Source organism: Lepisma saccharinum, chromosome 21, assembly GCF_977018435.1.
Source record: "Lepisma saccharinum chromosome 21, izLepSacc3.1, whole genome shotgun sequence".
NCBI lineage: Eukaryota > Metazoa > Arthropoda > Insecta > Zygentoma > Lepismatidae > Lepisma > Lepisma saccharinum.
Genome location: NC_139249.1, coordinates 6,802,077 through 6,825,881, shown reverse-complemented (window position 1 = coordinate 6,825,881; position 23,805 = coordinate 6,802,077). Strand labels below are relative to the sequence as shown.

At 37.5% G+C, this 23,805-nt stretch overlaps 1 protein-coding gene across 1 annotated transcript in view; it reads right to left on the bottom strand.

Moving 5' to 3' along the window:
* The window catches only part of LOC146004405 (coiled-coil domain-containing protein 149), a 55,075-nt gene that overhangs the window by 9,179 nt on the left and 22,091 nt on the right, over window positions 1-23,805 (bottom strand). Inside the window, exons 4-10 of the mRNA XM_083143241.1 lie at window positions 23,596-23,715; window positions 22,708-22,880; window positions 20,891-20,963; window positions 16,663-16,747; window positions 13,643-13,787; window positions 12,435-12,853; window positions 9,100-9,246 (exon numbers count right to left, since the gene is read on the bottom strand). Coding sequence (XP_082999367.1) covers window positions 9,116-9,246; window positions 12,435-12,853; window positions 13,643-13,787; window positions 16,663-16,747; window positions 20,891-20,963; window positions 22,708-22,880; window positions 23,596-23,715 — 1,146 coding nt within the window. The 3' untranslated portion in view covers window positions 9,100-9,115. The remainder of the gene's footprint in view (window positions 1-9,099; window positions 9,247-12,434; window positions 12,854-13,642; window positions 13,788-16,662; window positions 16,748-20,890; window positions 20,964-22,707; window positions 22,881-23,595; window positions 23,716-23,805) is intronic.

The following is a 23,805-nucleotide window of genomic DNA, read 5'->3' as shown; positions in this document are numbered from 1 at the left end:
TACAGAGGGATATATACAATACATGGAAGTGACATAGACTTTTGGGTGCCTTCTCATTAGGTTATTCCTTACACCCCAGTCATGAAGACAAGGTAGTTTGTAAACAAATATTACCTGGCAAACACTTACTTTCACTCCTAGATGCACTTAACAATCTATCGTATTTACTCACGTATAATGCGCACTCTTGTCCAAAATTTTTGCCCCCAAAAACCATGGTGCGTATTATGCACGGAATAATTTGGACAGCCAACATGGAACCATACAGGATCAATCCATGATTTTGTGACACTTGCATTGATTTTTCATGTTTATGGAGCCCTATCATGTTATATATCGTTGTAAAGCTTAAATTCTGTAGTTTATGAATTTGGCAACAGTATTCCATTTAAGATGGTGACCCTAATGTGCAATGAAGTTGAAATGAGGTCATCACAAAATGAAGGCATTCTAAAATTTTTATGGTAATTTGGAGGAAAGAAAGGTGAGAAAGAAAATAATAATTAAAATGTATTACTGGCCAAATAATATGACATACCTGGAGTGTGTAAATGCCTTATTGGAAGAAATATTGTGCTGCTAACTGCTAGTTTGAGGGTCCTATATGTGCCTCCTATAAATGTTACACTAGTCACTGAAAAAGTACATATTTCGAAGTTTTTTTTAGAAAAAGTAAAGGGGAAATGAGCAAAACTGCATATACAATTATGTCCCATAATTTTTCACTTTGTAATGTAATGTTCTGCTACACCAAGAAAAGCAGTGCCATTCTAGCGGATTTCAAGCGTGCAATTCCCTTTACCTGGGATGCTTTTTGAGTGATTGAGTTGGTGTTTTAAGTCCACTTTATGCAAAGTAAGGCTAATCTGGACTGGACCTACAATTTACAATAAGAATTGAGGGGTCTAGTGAGAGAGGGAGCTATGCCACTTTGACAAGAAATGGAAATAAATTGAGGTAAATTATTCAAAAAGAAAAATATAAATTTCAATAGAAATACCATTTATTATGAACATGTATGGTATATTGTTGTAGTATACCCATGTGGAAAAATCAATCTAGCACATCAAATACTTTGAACAAGGCTTAAATACTTTTGCCTCAGTGTAAATCATATTCACAGGGTTACATATGATCTACATAAAGACAACTTCATATGTCTTCTGGAGGATCTCCACTGTCCATTGTTTCTGTGGATTTTAGTTTTTGGTAAACACCATGAGGAACTGGAGGAATATAATGCATTATTGCCATGAGATCTTTTAACTTCACGGCTGATATTAAATCTAGCACCGGTTACTGCAACACAACCTCTGCCACTCCTATTGCAGACACCATCAGTAAGTGGCATAGCTCCTTCTCTCACTCAAAATGCTGATGAGGACGTATTCAAGAACTCAGAAACTCTGCTGCAGAACAAGCGGGAGCTATGCCACATGTTGTAGTTCACATGATAGATGACAGATGGTTGGAGAAGACTGAAAATGGCAAAAAATAAAATTTTCAAGATTTGTGGCATAGCTCCCTCTCTCACTAGACCCCTCAATTATGTGCCTCCACCAAGTATCGAACCCGGGACCCGTTGATTACAAGGCAACGACGCTACCACTGCACCATCAGGGAAGCCTTCACCTGGGATGCATATCATCGGTATTTGTTGGGCAAGAAATAATAGAAAACTTACAGAGCACTGCAAATCCATAACATAATTTTGCTCTTGCTTTATACTATTACAGAATAAATGCGGTGGTTAAAGATTGAAAGCTTTGGGATGCTAAACACAGTGGAGGGAGAGAGGGAAGGTGGCATGGGTTGGCAACTTAATTGTTTACACAAGAGGATATTCTCTTGGTCCACATAGCAACAGGTGACTCATTGAATACGTATGATGTCATTCACTGTTGATTGGCATAGCAAAAGCTTTACGAGCTAGAACTAAGAAAGCAATTTCTTGCACCTGAAATATACTCCGCATTCTATACAAGATATAATTGTTTTCTCACTTTTCCCTATCAAAAACCAGGGTGCACATTATACACGCATAAATACGGTATCATGCTTATAAGCAACCCAACAAAGGATGGCCTTGGTCTAATTTACAGGGACATATGATGGAGTTACTACTACTGACTTGAAAATAACAACCCTCCAAACCTGAACAGACAATGTTTCCGAAACTGGATGACCCGAACTTTGCGAGTGACATTCACATCCAATTTTCTGCATTAGCAATTAGGGATAGCCACACAATTTGGATAACAGATATCCAGATTTTAAATTATCTGATATCTGTTTCAGATATAATATGGATATCTGGATGGTATGAATACCCATATAATATAAACATTCGGATTATCCAGATAATCCACGCATGCAGATCACTATTTTTCAAATCCAGTAAGTTATTCTGGTAAATAATTACCAAGTGAAGGTTTGAGTTTATCCTTGCAAATGCCCCACATTGAAAAATAAGCAAACAACATGATAAATACCAAACTTAGTAACTCAGAAATCTGTTTTAGAAAAAAAGGTAAACACTTCAAATATATGCTGAGAATCCATATTACAGAAATATAAATATCTGTAAAAAATATTTCAGATACCTGAATATCAGATCATCCAATATTTGGATAGCAAATTATTCAACGTAAAATTGTATCTGGATTTGGCCATCACATTAGGTATCCTTCTCCATTGAGATATTTTCAAAAATACTTTTGATGCAGGAAATTCAAGAAATTAACAGCTGAAGTCAAATCAATGGGGATTTTATGTGCAGTGTAAAAATGATATTTTAGCAGCATAAAATCTTAAGTTAGAACACCGGCAGTTCAGAATTTTGTCAGCAGGTGCAAGCAACATGTGACCACACAATCACACGAAAGATAATAATTTGTAATTAATATTAACAATAATTCATAATTAGCCTGTAATTGTGCTTCTGAAAGGATTTTTAATTGCACCGGCTACTCTGGTTTGACTTTGCCATACCCCACTACATTCAGCAATACATTGTTTGCCCACCAGCATAGCTTATGCTTGAAAGTAAAATTTTAGAATACAAAATTATAATGTGGGAATTCTCATGAAGCTGCTTGGTCAGTACTTCGACTGTACGTGTCTGCTTCTTCTGACCAAAATCTGGAGTCTTAGTGTTGCCAACCAAAACTAATTGCTAATAAATAGGGCTCGAAAGTTAAGGACAAAAAAAAAAGGCCTTAAAATTATTAAAAAATTACAAAAATGGTATAAAACGACCTAAACTACTTTCACTCTGAGAGTGAGTTTGATTTTTCATAAATTACAAGAGAGTAAATACGGAGAAACTAGTACTCACTTTTATCCGCGAAGCTGTTTTTTCTTCTTTTTCGATTAATTTCAGTGGCCACTGCCACCATCCTCGTTGGAACTTGCTGCGCTGTTGCTTGGCGTGCGTCTTTTGTTCGTAGTTCTCTGGCTGCCGTTAGGTGCGCTGCTAGGTGCGCTGTGCATCTTGGTGCGTCGTCTGCTATTTCCGGGCGATAACTGCTGCAGTAGTGGAATCCAAGTATGGTGCGCTTGCCCGCTATCGATGTTTAGTTCGTGCGGGAAGTGCATTATGGTGTGCGTTTCCTTGATTTTGGTGTCTATGAGCGTGTGGGCAGTGTGTTTGACTCGAACCTTTTGAATTTTATGGCTATTGTATTTGATTTGTCTAGCAAGACCAGTAGTGGGTTGGGCTTTTTTCGCATCTGCTAGGTGCTGTTGGATTCTTTCATTGACAGATCTGATGGACCTGTCGATGTAATGAGCCTTGCATTCACACTCTGCATCATATACACCTGGGTTGTCAAGGGGGGAGAGGAAGTACCGTTTGTGCTTGTTCAGTTTATCAGTTATTTTGGAGTTGGGTTTGTGCGCTACTTTGATGCCAAATGGGAGAAGGGCTTTGGCTATGCGGTTGGAAGTGGTGGGATGGTAGGGGAAGGCAAACCATTTATATTGGTCGCTGGGGGTTGGTTGTGGCTGGGTTGCTTGTGGCTGGGTTGATTGTGGTAGGTTAGGGTGTCTGACCTGTATTTCCGCCTTACTGCACCAAGTGGAAAGTTGTGATTCAGTGTAGCCATGTTTCAGGGCTATTTCTGTGATGGTGGCTATCTCCTCTCATAGATCATCTTCTTTGCCACAGTAGGAGAAGGCTCTTCGATAAAAGTTTAGCCACACATTGGCTTTTTGCTTAGGGGGATGGCTAGAGAGAGCATGTATGTACTGGTTGCCTGCATCCGGTTTTCTGTAGACGGTGGTTGTGAATTTGTTAAGTGCACGGCTGATGGTGATGTCCAGGAAGTTGATTTTACCAAGTTTTTCATGCTCTACGGTGAAGTTGAGCCTGGGGTGGATGTTATTTAGTTTGTTCACTAGGAGGTTGAGTTCTTCTGCCTTTTTGTATACAACTATTGTGTCGTCCGCGTATCTTCCATATCGGATGTGTTGTAGTTCTGGAGTGTGGAGTATCTCTTTTTCAGCCAGGTGCATGACGATGTTGGCTAAAGGAGCTGATAGCGGGTTGCCCATCGCAAGGCCCTCGGATTGGTTGTAGAATTTATCTTCAAACTGAAAGTAATTGTGTTTTAGACAAACTTCCAATAGCCTGGTTATCTCTTGTACCTCTAGGGCCGGGATTCTGTTAGTTGTCAGCCATCTTTCCACTTTTTCAGCCAGGTGCATGACGATGTTGGCTAAAGGAGCTGATAGCGGGTTGCCCATCGCAAGGCCCTCGGATTGGTTGTAGAATTTATCTTCAAACTGAAAGTAATTGTGTTTTAGACACAATCCCCAGCGACCAATATAAATGGTTTGCCTTCCCCTACCATCCCACCACTTCCAACCGCATAGCCAAAGCCCTTCTCCCATTTGGCATCAAAGTAGCGCACAAACCCAACTCCAAAATAACTGATAAACTGAACAAGCACAAACGGTACTTCCTCTCCCCCCTTGACAACCCAGGTGTATATGATGCAGAGTGTGAATGCAAGGCTCATTACATCGGCAGGTCCATCAGATCTGTCAATGAAAGAATCCAACAGCACCTAGCAGATGCGAAAAAAGCTCAACCCAATACTGGTCTTGCTAGACATATCAAATACAATAGCCATAAAATTCAAAAGGTTCGAGTCAAACACACTGCCCACACGCTCATAGACACCAAAATCAAGGAAACGCACACCATAATGCACTTCCCGCACGAACTAAACATCGATAGCGGGCAAGCGCACCATACTTGGATTCCACTACTGCAGCAGTTATCGCCCGGAAATAGCAGACGACGCACCAAGATGCACAGCGCACCTAGCAGCGCACCTAACGGCAGCCAGAGAACTACGAACAAAAGACGCACGCCAAGCAACAGCGCAGCAAGTTCCAACGAGGATGGTGGCAGTGGCCACTGAAATTAATCGAAAAAGAAGAAAAAAACAGCTTCGCGGATAAAAGTGAGTACTAGTTTCTCCGTATTTATATACTACCGCGTCTCTCTTTTCCCAATCATGAATACAAGAGAGTAGTTGAATAATTCGATAAAACCCATTGTTTGATGGTTAAACTACCGAAGCAAAGGGAAAAAGCAAATGTGTTTTGCGTACTTCAGATTATATATATTTTTTATATTGTGACAAATTTTACTTTAAAACCAAAGTGGGATCTCAAACTAGGTTTCATACAAAGTATTTTAAGATTGCTGGAGGAAAAATAAATTTACCACAATTAATTATTTAATTGCTTTGCCGAACTTTCCAGTTAAAAATAATATTGTGCTTTACATTGACTGTATTTTCGATTAATGCCGAACTTGCTAAACAGGCCATTTCAGGAAATTTAAATATGTAATTTATGCTAGTTATGCATATGCTAGCAAATGCATAAATAATCCTCAAAAATGAAGAAAAATTGCCTAAAAATGCAAAATAAAAATAATGTTTTCTGGTTCTAAAGAAGGGAAACTGAGTGATATCAGGTTTAGCAATGTTTTCAAGGCTCAGAAAAAAAGATAATTTTTTTAACTTTCGAGCCCTACTAATAAAATATAACTTTTTCACTTTGCACACAATATTCCTAAATACATCACATGCTATTTGCTGGTAGCAACCACAGATTAGAATCACAAAACTTTGAATTATGACCCTACAATTGCCATTTTGGAAGAAATTAACAGACCTCAGCCATTCATTTTTTTGAATTTCATCTGGAATAATTCAACTCCAAGGTGGAACAGCTTTCCGTTGGGTGACATGTGGTGAGCAGATCAAGTTGCATTGCCACTGTTTGTCTGGCTTTCAAGACTGGAGCTTATTAATTCTTTCTTTTCAAGTAGCTCCTCAGTTGTCCTCACGACAAATTTTTGAACTCCTACCAGGAATCAAACCTGGGACCATTTGCACCAAAAGCAAGAGTTTTGACCATTCAATGATGCAGGAGCTACTATGGAATAAATGAATGTTAATTTTAAAAGTATCCCAGTGTGGGAGGCTAATACCAGGTGTGCCGGTTAATAATTCTTAATTTTGTCACTGGATGGCGCTGGAAGCAAGGGTTGGTGCACAGTCTCAACTGTTACGTCAGTGTGTTGCCAGGACAGTACCTGTCAAAATGCAGTGGATGTGCAACCGAGTGTGAGTGATCGTGATATTGGGTTTGTGTGGGAAACATGTTGACCTTCAAACCAAATAGGGAGCATGTCCTGCTTTTCTTGTTCAATCAAAAGAAAAACACGAGTGAAAGCCATCGTATCCTTGTGGAAACGTACGGTGACAATGTCCTAACGCAAGACACGTGTGTCCATTGGTTTCGACGATTCAAAAGTGGTGATTTCGACTTGAAAGAAAAAATCGCCCGGGCCAGCCGAAACAAAATCCAAGACACCAAATTGCAAGCACTGTTGGACGAAGACGATACGCAAACGCAACAACAACTGGCAGAGAGGTTAAATGTTGGTCGCCAAACCATATCTGATTGTCTTCATGCCATGGGAAAGATCCAGAAGGCAGAAAAATGGGTCCCACATCATCTGAACGACAGACAAATGGAAAAGCGAAAAACGATGTGTGAAGTGTTGTTTTCTCGGCATGAAAGAAAGTCTTTCTTGCATCAAATAGTGACTGGGGACGAAAAATGGATCTACTTCGAAAACCCAAAATGCAAAAAGTCATAGGTTGACCCAGGACAACCTTCTACATCGACTGCAAAACCGAATCGCTTCGGAAGGAAGACAATGCTGTGCATTTGGTGGGATCAGAAGGGTGTGGTGTAGCATGAGCTTCTGAAACCAGGTGAAACAGTGAATGCCGTTCGCTACTGTCAACAACTCATCAATTTGAACCATGCATTGATCGAAAAGCACCCAGATTGGGCGACAAGACATGGAAAAGTGATTTTGCAGAACGACAATGCCTCATCACACACAGCGAAAGGTGTCAGAGACACCGTTTCTGCACTTGGCTGGGAATTCTTGCCCCACCTGCCATACTCACCAGACTTAGCCCCTTCGGACTACCACTTGTCTTCATCGATGTCTCACACACTTTCCCAGCAACACTTCAACAATTACGAAGATGTCGAACAATGGTTTGCTGACTAGATCACCTCAAAATGTGAACGATTTTTCTGGAAGGGCATCCACAATTTGATGGGACAGATGGGCACAATGTATAGCTAGCGATGGTGCATACTTTGAATAAAGCATTTGTTACCTTTCTCCCCAGATACACTTGTTTTCTTTCGGATCAATTAAGAATTATTAACTGGCACACCTGGTATAATGCAGAAAATCTGATGTGAATCTCTTGCAGTTCTAATGTTACAATCATTATTCCTGGGCCACTCTAACTTCCAAGCCTCCATTCACAGCACAGAATGGTTACTTTGACAAAATCCTGGCTGCTTCTGGGAGAATGAATTCTAAGTTTGCTGCTTGTTGTACAGAGGGACAGCGGTAGGCCTAATCAGCTGTTTGCCTGCAAGTTCCCACGTCGCTAAATGTGGCAACAGTGGGTCACTGCCAGAAAAAGCCGTCCCTGCACCGAGACAGCTTGGCTGGACTCTAGGGTTGCACTACTTTTGATTGATTGGTTGTTTTGCTTTATTTTACTTTGCTTCTTGTGCCATTTTGGCTAATTTGCGAAGATGGGGATGCGTAATGACATGATGAATGGACACTCGCAAACATCCATGCCTAGGCCAGGTTTTGAACCCGGGACACCTGGCGTCGTACCACGATGTGCTAACCACTCTGCCACGGGAGCTGGCTCACTACTTTTGAAACACACTGTATATTAGGGATGGGCCGATATGAAATTTTTGTCAATACCAATAAAGTGCCAAAATTAATTTACCAATAATGAATCAAATATAAAATGTAAATATTCCATGAAGAACTTGAGCGACCTCAACTAAATGTGACAAATGTGTCACATCTCAACATTTAAGGGTTAACTATCCATTTTAGATAATTTCACATTAATAGTGAGTACTCGAATTCATGATGAAAGTTGTGTGAATTACTCACAAATTTAATATAAATATATTACTTATGTTTTGTAAGTATGTATCTAGGTAATTCCGAAGTTTCGGGATGCAACTGCTCCCTTCTTCAGGCTGCTCACCAGTTGCAACCCAAAACGTCGGAATTACCTAGATACATACTCGCAAAACGTAAGTTATTAATATATTTATATATAATAGTGAGTAGATCTCAAGAGTATACTGGAACCAACAAGAGTAAGAAAATTCGTATTAAACTTATGAAACATATTTGTCAGTAAGAAAGGCAGGCACCAGGCTGTATGGTTGCAGTTCAAAAATTCATAATCAATTAGCATCATAAAATATCAAATGAGTCTCAATGCAAAATTAGTAGTAATAATAAAAATACTATCATTTTAGTGACAAACTTATTTCTATCATATTGCTAATGTGTATTCATTTTCAGCCATTTTCATGAGTTCTAATAACTTTACTATGAGACTCACTAAATGCAAATGCTTCAAATGGATTATTAAATGTACGCTCTACGGGTTAGAACACCACCACTACTACAAAAGAAAATATAATTTATTTATTTCATACATTTTGTCAGTTTCGGCTACGGAGGATCTTCAGATTCGTGTTGCATCTCTTCGAGTGCCTTTTGAACCAGCTTCTGAAGTTCCGGAGGCAGAGAATCTTCCGTGAAGTTGTCTTCACTGCTGCTCCCACCAACACATATGCTCTCACCTGAAAAATAAATCCACATATTAGCACAGAGAACCAGAGAGATTTAATTGAAGATAGGACTTGTATCCTATATACAGGTACTTCATAATTTCCTCCATGGTTACCAAAATGAATAAAAAACAAACAAGATGGATAAAAAGTTTAAGGTGGCTACACTGATAACAAAGAAACCGTCTGAATCGCACCACTACTATTCTGGAAGGAATGTGACGAAACTGATTGCCAATAGAAAAATACTACCAATATCTGAACCAATATATACACTGGTGTATGTAGGGGGCTACAGCCTCCCAAAGCTTTGAAGAAATAATTTTTTTTAAATAAAAGTAGTAAAGAAATCAGGAAAAACCAGTGATAAGTGCACCCTGCCCCCTCTTAAAATGAACCCTGATACAAAATATTTTATTGTGTATCCAAGACAGACCACTTTCGAAAAAATTGAACATAAAATCCTGTCACTCTTTGCCAGTGAATGAGCTATTCGGATATGGAATTAATCCTGTATCAAAAAGCATGATGTCTGCTTCTCACAAGTTCTCAACAAGGCCATTTGTCTTAGCGATGAATGCACTATGTATCAGAGTTCCCACAACTGAATCTTTTATTTCTGGTCAACGATAATCCACATTTCTATCAAGAAATCGAATACAACCCACTCATGTGACGGCTTGAACAGAAGCAAATTTGCATTTCAACCACTGCCTACACATGTTAAAAGTATGGTGTTAATCTCTATCTAATATGTATTAATAGAATGGCAGATAATTGTATTAGATAAGTCATTTTGTACATTCTTATTTATTCTACTTCTTAAAGGAATGGAATTTCCCTGATGCTACTGTCCTCTGCTTCTCACATTACAAGAAACAAGAGTAACAATTTACCTATTAACTTTGCCATCATTTGCAATGTGCACACATAAATACTGAAAAGATTGAAAAGCAGAAAAATACTATTTTGTACAGCTACCCGACACATTTATTTTTCAGACATGTCCTTCATTTTGAGCATCACATAATTTGAATTAAGAAAATGAATATTTCAGTCAAAGATATAGAAAACCAAATTGTGCAGCTGCAGTACTGTGGTCAATTATTTAATATGAATACCTTCATTTAAGACAATCTTTCAAGTCTTACCAATATGTTATGAAAAGCTGTTTTGATAGCACTAGCAGTAAATGCAGCATGTGTCTTCGTTTTTATTCCATTCCAAGTTTCAACGCAAATATTGATTAGGTCTTTCTGTCGATGTTAGAAGAGGGAAATAATAACCTCACTGATTTTTTTAAAGATATGTTGTTGGTTCAGTATAATTTCAGAAATTTTATCTGTACAGTTTTATAATTATACAGGGTAATTCAAAAGGAATCTTGCAACTTTACACAGTTATTACGACGTTACTATTTATGATAGAAAATCAGACAAGACACCAACATGAAACTGTGGAAGCTTTACTCACATTACAAAGATTCAACATGGGAACCACACGTAATGCGGTAAACATCCAAACGATAATCAAGTACATGCTATGCACGAGACATCAAGTCATTGTCCATGGTTTCAAAGACACTAACAATTCAGAGTTGTAACTTTGGCAAATCTATCAGAAGGGTGAAACATGTGCATTACTACCCAAAGTTGCACCTTCGTTTTCAATTACCGTGTATTATGACTAGGGCTGAGATGATACCGATACCAAAATATCGGTTGGAATTTATTTACCGATACTGGCCGATATTTTTCTGACTCATTGGCCCTTCACAGGGTCCCCAAAAATGACATGTAATACTTTCATGGAGTCTAATTATCCTGAGTAAATTCATTGCAAAATTGAGTTCATTTTTATTTTGCAACAGTTTTGTGTGAAAAACTGGATTATGTCATTGCATAACATGTATTTTAATATTCTGATATAAATCTTGTATACAAGTGTCATCCAGAAAATAAAGACAGTTTGGTTATACAAAATGAAAAACACAACATTTATTGGAAAAAACAATTCTGTTACATACCTGAAGCTTCCTTCACTTCTCTACATAATCACCTCCTACATTTAAACATTTGTCGTATCTGGGCAGGAGCTTCAGAATTCCCATGTTATACTCTTCTGCGCCAGTTCATTAAGCCAGGTGGTCACTGCATTCAAACAAAAGACCACTCGCGTATTTCAGCCAAAAGGCAGTACGATCAATGCAAATCGTTATTGTGAGACTCGAAGAACACTACGGCGAGCCATCCAAAACAGGAATTGTGCTTCTGCATGACAATGCCCACCCTCACACTGCTGGTGCAACTCAAGAATTGCTGGATCAATTCAGATGGGAAATTTTTGATCATCCACCCTATAGTCTGGACCTTGCTCCTAGCGATTTCCCCTTTTTTCCTAAGCTGAAAGAGTTTCTGGGCAGTAAACGTTTTGGAAGTGATGAAGAGTTGGAGAATGCAGTGACCACCTGCCATAATAAACTGGCGGCAGAAGAGTATAACATGGGAATTCTGAAGCTCGTGCCCAGATATGACAAATGTTTAAATGTAGGAGGTGATTATGTAGAGAAGTGAAGAAAGCTTCAGGTATGTAACAGAATTTTTTTTTCCAATAAATATTGTGTTTTTCATTTTGTATAACCAAACTGTCTTTATTTTCTGGATGACCCTCATATTTTAAAGCAAAAATCTTGGTAAATTGATGGATATAATTGGGTTGATTAATTGTACTTCACTTTAGGCCACTTCAGGCTAATCACGAAGATGAGGATGAGCACTGATGTGTTGAAGGGATACTCACAAAGAACACCCATGTGCAGTGTGGGATTCAAACCCAGGACCCCTGCTTTTGTTGAATGCTGTGCTAACCACTCTGACACAGTGGTCGGCTGCATAGAATCGCAGTGGAATACTCACACAGTAACATTAATCAATATTTTGAACTTATAATTATTACGATTTCAAGAGTTGGTATGGGCATAGAGTTCGAGAATTTTGTATTGGCGAATTCATTTTAAAAACGGTTACATTTTAATTGAAAATGTCTGGATTCACATTACTTGCTAATGTTTCCAAACAGTTAAATTATTTACTGTGAATACTTATGTCCAATATTTGTCCTACATCTTACTTCTTCCTTACAGTGGTCTGGTAACCCTAATCAGCGAGAATATTTATCCTGCGAAAGAGGTAATAACTCACCTTTATTTTTACTCCTAGAAACTTGCTTCTCGACACTCTTAGATGTTTTAATGGGACTCCTATACTTTGACAACAACGAACTTCGCATCGGCGATTTATTCAAAGCATGCCTATCCTGTGGATCACGCACTCGGACAGTCACTTCATCCCCACGCATTTGCATTCTACCTTCATGTGTCGGGCTTGGTAGGAGTTTATCTATGTCCACCTCCAACGCTCTTCCCTCTGCAGTTAAAACACTTTCGTTATCCTCGCAGTGACCTTTCTTCTTCTCTTCTGCTATAATCCTTCCTATTTCCTTGTCCACTTCAGAGCTCGTGTAACCTTCCAATAAATACTGGGAAGGGAATGCCATTTCCTTTCCTCCATGAATAGTTTCTAGGCAATGCTCCAGTTCTGTTATTCGATTGGCTAAAATTCTGAAAGAAAAAAAATAGATATGCAAATTTCACCACTTGATTAGGATTTTGTACTTGTACATCATATGTATTTATTTATTGAGAAAATTCCAGATACAGCACAGATGGCCATTTTACACTGAAATTGTCAAGAACAAAAAGAGCTTATGATATTAAAGCAGAGTACAAAAATCATGATTATTATTTAAAAAAACATTATGTATTTTTTTTTTACTTAAATCAGATTTTTAAATTTAAATCACGTATGTTTTTCGGCTACACTACATACAGATATGTTTTTTTTATGTGGTGAAAGGAATTTTCTGGTAAACGGTCATGTAAAATGTTTGAACAATTTGATTAGCAAATAAAAAAATATATGTAAATACACACTTTTCTCTATCTGATAATGTATATATGATCTGCTTTCAAAAAGTCCATTGAGTGTGTTAATGAACCTATACAATAATTTCAGTAACTTTTCTTCCAGAAAAATAAAACATTTTGGATGTACTATATAATTGTAACTACAGTCGTTGTATCTGAATTCTGACGATTTCTATTAATGATAATTTGAAAAATATTATCAGCTGCCATGTTTATTTAGAGCTTAATGATAATGACACTATTTAGAGTTTAACATGATTAGCATTTTGTATATTATTCTACAAAAAATATTTGCTATTTTTGCCTACAAAAATTGAGTTTTAAACTGCCCACCACTACTAGTGCCATGCCACATCAGCGGTTACTTCCCAAATTACCCTCGTACATAAAGCACACAGATTTTAAAAATATATACTGTCTTACCGATTAGCTTTCTTCTGATGGGAGAGAGCAAGCGTTTTGTCACTGAGAGCTTCGAGTAGGGCCAGGCACAGGCTCTTCATGTCCGCAAGGGTGGCTGCTGTGTTGGGTAGCTGGGATGATGTCCCCTTCTCCAACAACTGCTGAACTTTAAATACACAAATACCATTAACCTCACAGTCCGAAGATTAATGATCCACTTATCACTAGTTTATTGTGTTAAAAATATACTTTGCATAATGCATAGTCATGCATAATAACCACTGAACCTTTTCGATTTAAAAAAAAAAAAAAACAGTTACACATCAAATTCTAATAGTTCTTTGCACTTCTGATAAATTAGCAGCTTGATAACCCGAACTCCATTCAAAATTGAGTTAACATTGGTTTCAGTTGCTACACAGTCTCCAGTTGCTGTACAATAGTGAAAGAAGTTCCTTCAGTAGCCGGTTAAGGTCAGAAACACTCTTCCTGCTGGAAATTTAAAGAGAGCTCTTGCTATTTAATTCAATGTATGTAGGTCTTTGAAAATAAGATCCTTAGGAAAATCTTTGGACCTAAAAGGGATGAGGAGACAGGTGAGTGGAGAAGGTTACATAATTTAGAACTACATAATTTGTATTCATGTCCAGATATTATTAGAATAATTAAATCAAGAAGACTTAGGTGGGCAGGCCATGTGGCACGAATGGGAGAGGAAAGAGGAGTTTACAGGATTCTTGTTGGGAAACCTGATGGTAAGAGACCTGTAGGAAGGCCAAGACGAAAATGGAGGGACAACGTTGAGATGGACCTAAGGGAAATCGGTAGGGATGGAAAAGAGTATATAGATCTTGCTCAAGATAGGGAAAGATGGAAGGCCTGTGTTGCTGCAGCCATGAACCTTCGGGTTTAAGAAGGCTAGGGAGTTAGTTAGTTAGTATGTAGGTCTATGCAAAACCTGATTATCAGAATGTTTTATTGCATATAAAAAAATCAAGGCACTATCCTTTATTTACTTTATTTTATTTTAAAAGTTCAAATATAGTTAGTTCATAAACCGTAACGATGTTTCTTCAAATCGAGACACAAGCCGGTGTTTGAGGTGCAGGAAGACATGATAGTCACTATGTGCAAGGTCCAGACTATTTGAGGAGTGATCAAAAAGTTCCCATCCGAACCTCTATTGTCTAGAGTGAGAGCAAGGCAACAGTGTGCTCTATTTAAAAAACAACGTAAGCAGTGCTTGCTCTGCCTTCCTTTACTGCACACTTCTGTCAAGTTATAATCCTGAGCCACTCAAATGATATAGCAGTCATTCAATAATTATATTCTATGCAGCAATTCTAAACATTTCTGCTGTAGTTTAAAATTCACACTGTTTACAATAGTACACAGAAAATCTGATGTTTCTATATAATCAAGAAATAAAACTTTTTCAAACGTGTTGGTCTTTCATAAGGTCTCCGAAAATGGAATGTGACACTTTTGCAGTCCTGGAAATGATTCATTTATTTGGTACCAGTATTGTGTGAAAAACTGAAATTTTATGATGTAATTCTGGAATATTTTAAAGCAAACCTCTTGATAAATTGTTGCATACAACTGAAGTAGAAAACTTACACACTAATATTAATCAATATTTTGAACAGCTTTCATTGTTACTATTTTCAAGCATCAGTATCAATAGGAAGTGATGAGACAATAGGCATCAGTATGAGTATCAATTTGATTTGATTTGATTTGCTTTGCTTTATTCTATTTCGCTTTTTTGTGCCACTTTTGGCTAGTTTGCGAAGATGGGAATGAGGGATGATATAATGAAATTGATGAATGGACACTCAGAAACATCCATGCCCAGGCCAGGATTCGAACCTGGGACCCCTAGCATCGTAGCATGATGTGCTAACCACTCTGCCACAGGGGCCGGCAGTATGAGTATCGATTCTGGCCTAATAAAAACATTTATGTCTGAACATTAGTAGTTTTACACCTGGGATTTAAACCCACAACCCTGGTCTTGCAACATGATATATAAAGAGTTGGAGGACTTCAGTAATTATTTGATGTTTAATACAGCACAGTACTATAGCAACATGCATCCAATAAGTTAAATAAGTACAAAATCATCATTACACTAACAGTATAAATGTTAAACATTAAAAAATATATTCAGGCCTAGATTTGGGGTGCTACATGGAATGGGCATAGTAAATGTTGCAGGTTGCACATAATATACTGATGATGATGATGCTTATGTTAATAGTAATGTCACTGCATGATACAAATGCCATTTTATTAGAACTAATTCCTGCAGCAAATATTAAATTTTGATCATTACAACCATTGAAGTGTATCTCTGTACTTGTAATGGTACGGGTTTCCTTTAAAAATAATATCCTTGAATTCAAATTTAAGATTCACACTCATTTTGCAAAACCAAATTCCCAGATTTTTCCAGGTACTTTTAAATAACATCCTAACAAATAGTACTGGTTTGCCTTCAGCTATGCATACTATTCCAAATAAATCGAGATTATTCAACGCTGTTGAAAACAATGGAAAATGAAGAACAGTTTAATACAAAATATTTCAAAATAAGAAAAACAGTTTGGAGGAAAAGTAACATGTGTTTTCAGTTTCAAGCAAGAAATTTAATTTCCCTGACTTTTCCAGGATTTTGAGGTCAGTGGGAACTATGAAATTATTTTATCCAAGATGAATAATTCAAGAACAGCATACACTAGTACGGTACATACTACGAGTCTCCATAAAACGAAGCGATACAAATGTATGTACTCCCAATAAATTACTGGACCTACAGTTTAAAGTGGGGTTCTTTTCTATTCACTTTTCTTATACTTGATTACAAAGCCACTGTACTGTCAGTAAGGCAACAAAGTGATATTGATGCATTACCAATCAGGTCACCAAATATTGCAATCTTTCAATATTGCAGAGTAAAGTTTCTTGCACCCCTTGCCCAATGCGCACATTCCAAAATCTAGGCCTGCTTATACTGATAAAGGCAGGAGATCACTCACCCTGCTTGTGAGACATAACCATGCCAGAATTGTTAGTTGAGCCTAGTTTCACCGTCCCCTTGTTCTTTTTCTTCTCCAACATGCTCTGTTAGTACGGAAGAGGTTAATGAAAGAAATGTATTCAGCTTTGAAGAACCATCTCACAATGGAAACTGTATACACCATTTACCAACACTGATAAACAGTATTCTACCAATATGATATAAAAATATAAATGTTCTAAGAACATGAATAGTTTGTTCGCCTAATGTTTGTGACCAGGAGACACAGGAAAGGCATTAATGTTTACAAATTCTTGGTACATGAATTATATATTTATATTCATAAAAACATTAAGAAAACGGTAGAATTTTGCACTACATTTCATGTTATTTATTAGGGATGGAACAGATGAATCGGTACACTAATGTTATTGGGCAATATAGGCACATCAGAAAAAAATGCCCATAACTTAAGTACTTGGCTTGTAATTTAGTGCAAAACTCGTATCATTTTCTAGTTATATATATGTTAAGAAACATATATTTCATATGACCCACTTTTGTAACGTAAATGCCTAAACATACAGTTTAATTTAAAATAAAATACCATTGACATGGCTACATACATGTATAATTAAGGAGGTTAACAATACCTTCATCTCCTTCAAGAAATATCTACAACTTTATATCAATATTGGTCCATCCCATACTATTTATAGGATACCAATAAACCTCTATTGGCCAATACCTAGAGAGTACGAATAAATCTGTAAAGAATATTAACAGTATTGTGTCACGGCAGCGTTATCCCTAAATAAAGGATTTTATTCATAATATTTTATCACTCATACAACTCAAAAGTGGAGAAAAAACCAAAGCATCCATTCGGTGACATTAAAATTGTGGCAAACATGGAAATAGATATGTAATTAAACTTACGAATAGTTATATGAAAATTGTGTCGCGATGGTCTGGCTAAGCATGATGTCACCAGAGCCAGTGACCTGGATGTATGTTTCCAAACAAACATTCACGCGGCAAAGCTCCCATGCTTCGGCATTTCAAACTAATCATGAAGGTGTGACTTTTATTACAGTGACAGCAGTTAAGAAACAGAAAGATGATTTACTGTAGTCTTTACATCGATATACAATAAAAAGGTAAAAAGGTAAAGTGTTCCCCTGTGCTTAGCACCACGCCATGAAGGCATATATACATCAGTATTTTGTTTCCTAACTGCTGTCACAGTAACAAACGATAAACTTCTACAATCAGTTTTTACCACACAGCGTCACATACTTTTTTTAATATGGGCTAAAACTGCCAATGTTCTGAAGGCTTCAATTTTTCATGCGTTTCCTCAAAAAATACCAGATTTTCTTACGTTATTTCTTAATTAACCCTCATCTGTAATTAGAAAATATCTATATATTCAACAGAAAGTAATCTTTACACTGATGTCCGATACACCGATTTGCTAACTGCTGTCACTGTAACAGAAGTTATCCCATTCTGATACATTTTCAATGCAAAAGGATAGAAGCAAGCTGTTTGAAAGTTTCGTTTGACAACATACATCCAGGACATTGGCTGTCACAGCTTGACCAGTCCATTAGGGATTGAACCTGTGCATTTGGCATTCTGTGCCAATGTTTTGCCACTGAATTGACTAGCAAACATTTGTCTCCTCACAATTTCCACAGCTTAGATCTCTGTACATTCAGCGATTAAATATTTTCTATTGTAAAACTTCTGAATCATAACTGCGATGTAGAAATTACCAAGCGACTGACTGTACTGTGGCAATCGTTCTTTACAAGAAATGGCATGTTCTACAACTGACACAAAAATGAATTAGATGCAATGTAATTATGATGGCTTGGCAGATTTTTGGCTTTCAAGCATTATGTACCAATGTGGACAGCACAGTACGATCTATACACAACACAGCCAAAAACCAAACAAATACGCACTATACTACAACTATTTCCCAATGCTGAGGAAATATGTGAACTTGTCTATTAGTTACAGAACTATACATGCCAAACACAGGGTGGTACATATTGCAGTGAAACCTGCCTTAAACAGAATTGGAAGGGACCAGGACTTTTTTCAGCCACATTTTCATTTTATTAAAGTGTAATGCATAATAATTTAGATGAAATTAAATACATGCCGCAGCCTACTCAAGTTTGTTAAAAACTATCTGATGTCTTTTACGAAAACTTTTCAACCATGCTTTGGATTCAATCTTCCAGAGTTTTTTTGGGTAACATTTTTGGCATATTCCCGCAAAATAGGACCTGGCACACAGTGATTTTCAGCCCTGGCAGGGACCACTTCCACGCTATTTTATATGTCCTCGTTTGTGGTGTTCTTGAGTTCTCTTTTTATTCCAAAGGTGATAAGCGGGGACTGGTGGATTGATTTCATTTATTTTACTTCACGTTTCTGCAATTTTTGGCTAATTGTAAAGATGAGCATGAATGGTGATGGAATGAAATAGATGAAACGACAATCTCAAACATATATAGGCAGCACACCAAGTCCCATAGAAGATTATACTTGCCATGGGTCCAGACACCAGACCCTTGTTAGTTTTCAAAATGCAGTCCAAGGTGTACTACGTGGAAGTGAGGTTGACATTTGGGTGTCTAATCACCCCTGTGATTAGCATGGAAACTGAGAAGAGAGATAACATTTCTTTCAGAAGAATGCATTCCAGAACATTGGAAATTTTCCATAAAAGGCTTCTACTGATTTCCGAATCCGAGTTAGACAGTTTCCATTTAATCCAGGGAATTTAACATGTTTTACAGTCCTAAAGTCAAGAGACAGGGAAATATTTCCATTCAAGACAGATTTCGGTTTAATAAAGGGACCGATTATGGCAGGTTTCACTGTATCTGCCACTGTCATTTGGCAATACTGTTGCTAGGCACGCACGTGCAGAAGCCTCACGTGCGTAGGCAGCTACAGGAGTCGCCATGAAACAGTGGCCAATTCAGACATGAATCGCAACAGTGAAGGCATTCCCGAACAAGTTCCATTCATGACAATGGACACTCGAATGAAGATAGCCGTCAGCCTGTGCCAGAGCAGAACAGCAAGGTGGGCCAAACAATGCCCAATGGCAGTGTGCAGAAACAGAAGTATTCAGGTAAGAAGAGGCATATTCTCTGGCATTCTGAAGCATCACTGTGCAGTGCCAGTTGCTTCGGATGAATGCCTCCACTCATGTGATTCAAGCCTGAATTGACCAATGTTCCATGGCAGACTAAGACTGAGAGACTTCTGCATATCTACACTTGGAAAGAGTTGTCGAATAACAATGGTAGATACAAAATGGACCACCCTGTATACATAAAAAAATAATATTTTCTGTAGAACACTAATTCGTCTCATATCGACAACACCAAAACCAAACTTTTTTTTTAAGAAAAAGAAGTGCACAACTACAAAAACACTTTGAAAACTGGTGAGGGGGAGAAAGTTCTTAATGTACAAACCCCCCTCCCCACAAACATGTGTGTGAATTATACGATATACATATTTGTAATGTTATTAAAAGTAAAAATAAATTACTCAATTAAAATATATTATTATTATGATTATTAATTACATAAAGGAAATTACTTTGTTACTTTTATACATATCAGTAGTGTAAAGCAGCTAACTAATTCCTTTACTAACCGGTTAAAGATGTTAATAAATTGTGTAATAGTTGAAATGGTTTTATTATGTGTAAGCTTTTGTTTAGTTTTTGCTTTATGTTAATATAAATCAATTAGATTTCATAGTTATTATTGTCTTGCATTCTTGTTTTATTGTGCGTATTGATGTAGATTTGTTAATGATCTCTTGAGAGAGAAAAAGCATTGAACACACAACTACACTAATTTGTGTGTGTTTTCGATATTATTCTTAGTAAAGTATATTTGAAATTACAAGTAATTGTTATAACAAAAACTCTCCCCCCACCGGCAATTTTTGGTGGGGAGGATTTTTGAGGCCAAGATTGTTGGTGGGGGAAATCCCTCTCCATCCCCCAGGATTTCGTGCCCTGCTTACAACACTTCCAACAACCATGAAAAGCTAAAAAGTGTGAGAAAATGCTATAACACATTTATTTTGTAGTAACCAGTGTGCAATATGGGAACATGTAGAAGAAAATAAGGTTTTCACTGTATTTCCGCATGAGAAGCTTAACTACTATCATTGAAAGTAAGATGTGATTTGATGCTTACTTTATATTTCACTAATGACTGACTTGCTAGGTCCTTTTCTTCTTCTAGCTGATGCAATCTATCCTGTAAGTACCTGCAGAAATAAATCATGAAAAAGTTACATAACTGAAATGCCTACCATTTCATAGATTAAATTTATACAGATTATTTTCAAATTGTCATCACACTTGCCTAATCACGCTATACATAATATGAGGAATGATCGGAAAAAAAAGTTATAAAGCATATAACTTTTGTTTTATTCACTGTAACGCAATGAAAATGTATGTTTAGATTAATAACATGTTTGTTTTGTTGCAGAATATTGTGGTTAATGTACTTAAGTATAGGAAAGTGTGCACGAAATGGGTGCCACGGTCAATATCAGAGAACCATAAGACCAACAGAACGGTGACGTCGCTGAATATCCTGCAGCGTTACGCAGCAGAGGGGAACAATTTTCTTCACCGGGCAGTGACTGGTGATGAAACAATATTGCATCTGTTCACTCCATCAAGGAAACAGCCATCCATGGAATGGAAGCACGTATCTTCTCCACGGAGGAAGAAATTCAAAGTGGTTGCTTCGTCCAGGAAAGTTTTATGCACTGTATTCTGGGACGTATCAGGTGTGCTACTGATCGAGTATTTGGAACAGGGAGGGACCGTGAATGCTGAAAGGTATTACAGGACACTTCCATGCCATCAGAAGAAAAGGTCTGGTGCGAGACCCCATTCAGCACAAAAAAACTGTTGTGTGTATTCAGCGTTTAGGCTGGGAACAACTAGAGCACCACCCTTACAGCCATGACCTAGCCCCCAGTGACTTTCACCTTTTCCTGCTCTAAAGCAGAACATGGCTGGCCACCATTATCTGACATGTGATGATGTCAAAACTGCTGCCTCACGGTGGCTATGAGAACTTGACGTGGATTTCTGTGCAACCGGTATGGAAAACCTCATCTACTGTTGTGACAAGTGCTTGAACAAAAAAGGTGATTACATCGAGGACTAGTGTTGAGTACCCTCTATCATCAGGTGTGTTGATCTTCCAGCTATGTCTAACACATACGCCATAATAGGCTTTGTAACCTTTTTTTCCAATCATCCCTCGTACAGTATATAGTATATTATAGACAATAACACAAATAAATAGAAAATACTGATTTTTAGTAATTTGGTTACATTATATGTTCAAAATTTCTACAAAAAATAAAAACAATTAATTGTTTTGATGATGGGACAAATGCATGCAAAGGCCAGTGTTCAAACCAGGGACCTCCGGGTTTACAGCATGTGATGCTGGCAAGTCCAGCACAGAGGCAGGCAGGAAAAAAAAAGGAACTAGGTATTTACAAAAGCAGGGTGTATATATGAATTATACCATCATAAAAATATAACAAAATGACTGAATATTTTCACTAGGTTATTAGAAATTTTACTAATACACCAACATGCCTATATCAACCGACACCAATAAGATTAACTTGTCTCCATCCCTGATTATCACCAATTAATATTAATCATCCAGTTTAAAGCATATTAGGGAGCTTACCAAAATGACAAGCAATGACAATGCACTTTTATGCATGGCAAAGCTAAATGTGTTTGGACCTACAGGTTAAAGTTGGATCTGAACTGTTATGTGCCTCCACTGGGTATCGAGCCCAGAAACCTTTGAGAAAACTGCCCACTCTGAACACACATATAGCTCAGAATATCACTTCAGCACCAAAAGCTTGCATTTATTTCGGACGGTCTGTTTGTGAGCGACATTAGCCGTTTGTCATCATGGCTTGCCACTTGAGTTTCAAAGCTCCCTCAGTCAAAAGCAATTACCTGTTTTCCATAACAAGGGCATCAATATCAACCACCTTACTCTTGTCCCCTTTGAGGAGTGCATTCAATTCAAAGTTCAGGCGATGGACTTTACACTTGTACGCATCCCTCTCGGTGACCAGCTCTTCCTTCTCATCCAACACTGCCTGGAAGTCATGTTCCATTTGCATACACTGGAAGAGAATGGGGCTTACTACTATACATTGACAAAATATCCACATTAATCATTATTCATCAAAATTTTTAAAGTTTGAGAGAGAAAAGAGAAGAAAGAAATTTGGAAGGTTTTTAACGCCCAGCCAACATTATTAATAACTCCTAACATCAAACCTACCCTTCATTGAACTTGAATTTTCTGTTAGTATTCGGGTCATTCCATTCCAAATCAATTGGGGTCTGAACATTGACATCTCTGAAATAATAATTTTTGGTGCAGGGGTAGTACCAGTAAAGTTGACGAAAACTGCCAAATATCAGATTTTTCCGCTCTTAGTTTTTGAGTTATCGACTTTCAAAAAAAGAAAAAAATCCCAAAAGCAGAGAATAGAACCTTTCTCTTTAATAAAAACACACATACAACTTGGGAAAACTCTTTAAAAATTAAAAAAAATATTGGGCCATTCTAACATGAGCACACTAGCTGAAACAGTAGGTACACTGAAAACATTACAATACGAATCTGAGTTTTGTTTTAAGTACACTTGTATGCACAGACAAGCTAATTGGGACTGGACCTACAGTTTAAAGTGGGATTTAAACTGTTATGTACGTCCACTGGAAATTAAGACCAGAACCCATTGATTAAAAGGCGACAATGTTATCACCCACTACACTGTCGGGGAAGATAAAACAGTACGATAGTTAACTAAAATAAAAAATTCAACTTACCTTTAAATTAAGAGTTTCTAACTGCTGCACTAGCTCTTCCCTTTGATGTGTGGGGAAAACTTGATTGTTGTCACTATTTGCAGAACACACCCTTTGCTGTGACAGCTGACCTCTAAGAACCTGGAAGTGGGAAAAAAAACCTTGTATGTCTTTTCACACATTTTTTTTACTGTACTTACTGATTAAAGCCACTTAAAAATGTTCGCAAAA